A 1,259-nucleotide genomic window follows, 5' to 3' on the forward strand; every position below is an offset into this window, starting at 1 on the left:
GGCACCCGCCCCCGGTCGCCCGCCCCCGCCGCTCCCGCACAGCCACGCGCGATGCACACGCGGCGGCTGTGGCTCACGTCCCTCGGCACACGCGTGTCCAAACAAAGCACGTCTCGTCCTACCCCCACCCGCCAGCCGGAGCCGGGCAGCGCACAGAGACGTCCCCCTGCTGCCCTGCAGTGGCTAGGAGGGTGTTTCAGGGGGAGTGGGGAAAGGCCGCGCATATAATCGGGCCCTCGCTCTCCTGGCACATGGCACCATGCATGGCACATGACATCTGGCACATGGCACATGCCCCCCCCCGCCTTGCCCCGAGACTGCCCCATGGCCCTCCAGCAACAGGGTCTCCGAGCTGGGCGCCCACTTGGGAGGTCTCCAACTTCCTGCAAGAAGCTGGAAAGTTGGGCAGAGCTGGCGCGGCCTCCCGCTCCCAGCTGGGAGTTTCTTTACTTCCCTATCCCTCGCCTTTCCCCACCAGCCCCGCATCGTGCCCGGGATCTCTGCCTCGCTTCCCCCTTCTCCCACCCCACGCTTGCCTCTCCCTCCCAGGCACTTCTCCAAGGCAGACAGCACGCCCCATCCATCAGCCCTGCAGATCCCGGCTAGCCCTAAAAAACACCCGTCCAGCTTACATTTATGCAGCCTCTCCCAGGCACAGGGTGGCTCTTTTTCCTCCTTTCCACCTCTCACTGTGCAGTGAACCATCCTCCCTGCAGCAGTTACGCTTTTAAGGCTGCCCGTTTTCTTTATGATTAAATCAATGAGGGAGAAAAAAAATTTTTTTCCTTACGTTGCATTGGCACACCGAGAATCTCTGGAAGCCCCTTGACAGAGCCTTCGGCCGCCAGTGCTGAGCTCTGCATCATTTTATTTCAATCGACAGCAAAAGAATTCAAATCAGAGCAAAGCCAAGCAAAGCGGCTCTTCTTGTCTCTCTGGAGCAAAGGAAAAGAAAACCACCAGGACTCGGGAAAGGAAAGGGCAGGCAAGGCTGATCCTTGCAGGCGCGGCCCTGCTGGAGCCCTGCTCCCTTCTCTGTCCCTGAGAGCCCGCTATCCCGGGTTAGTGTATCCTGGGCTAAGGGAGGCTGCAGCAGCTCTGCTCGCCCGAGTGCCGCTCCGCGGAAGGCAGGTTTGATTCATTCACACTGCAGGGAGTGATCGTGACGTCACTTTCCGCAGGGAGGCCCCGCCCCCTCCAGCCAATCCCCTTACATCATTTCAGCCCCTGGGGCGGGGACACGCGGAGGACAGGGCCCA

The 1,259-nt window shown here is 61.0% G+C and overlaps 1 protein-coding gene across 1 annotated transcript in view; it reads right to left on the bottom strand.

Moving 5' to 3' along the window:
• LOC102374122 (LIM/homeobox protein Lhx4) overlaps positions 1–866 on the bottom strand; it is a 48,177-nt gene extending 47,311 nt beyond the window's left edge. Inside the window, exon 1 of the mRNA XM_006037490.1 lies at positions 791–866. Coding sequence (XP_006037552.1) covers positions 791–866 — 76 coding nt within the window. The remainder of the gene's footprint in view (positions 1–790) is intronic.
• Between the last annotated feature and the right edge of the window lie 393 nt (positions 867–1,259).

Source organism: Alligator sinensis, unplaced genomic scaffold (genome assembly GCF_000455745.1).
Source record: "Alligator sinensis unplaced genomic scaffold, ASM45574v1 scaffold2165_1, whole genome shotgun sequence".
NCBI lineage: Eukaryota > Metazoa > Chordata > Crocodylia > Alligatoridae > Alligator > Alligator sinensis.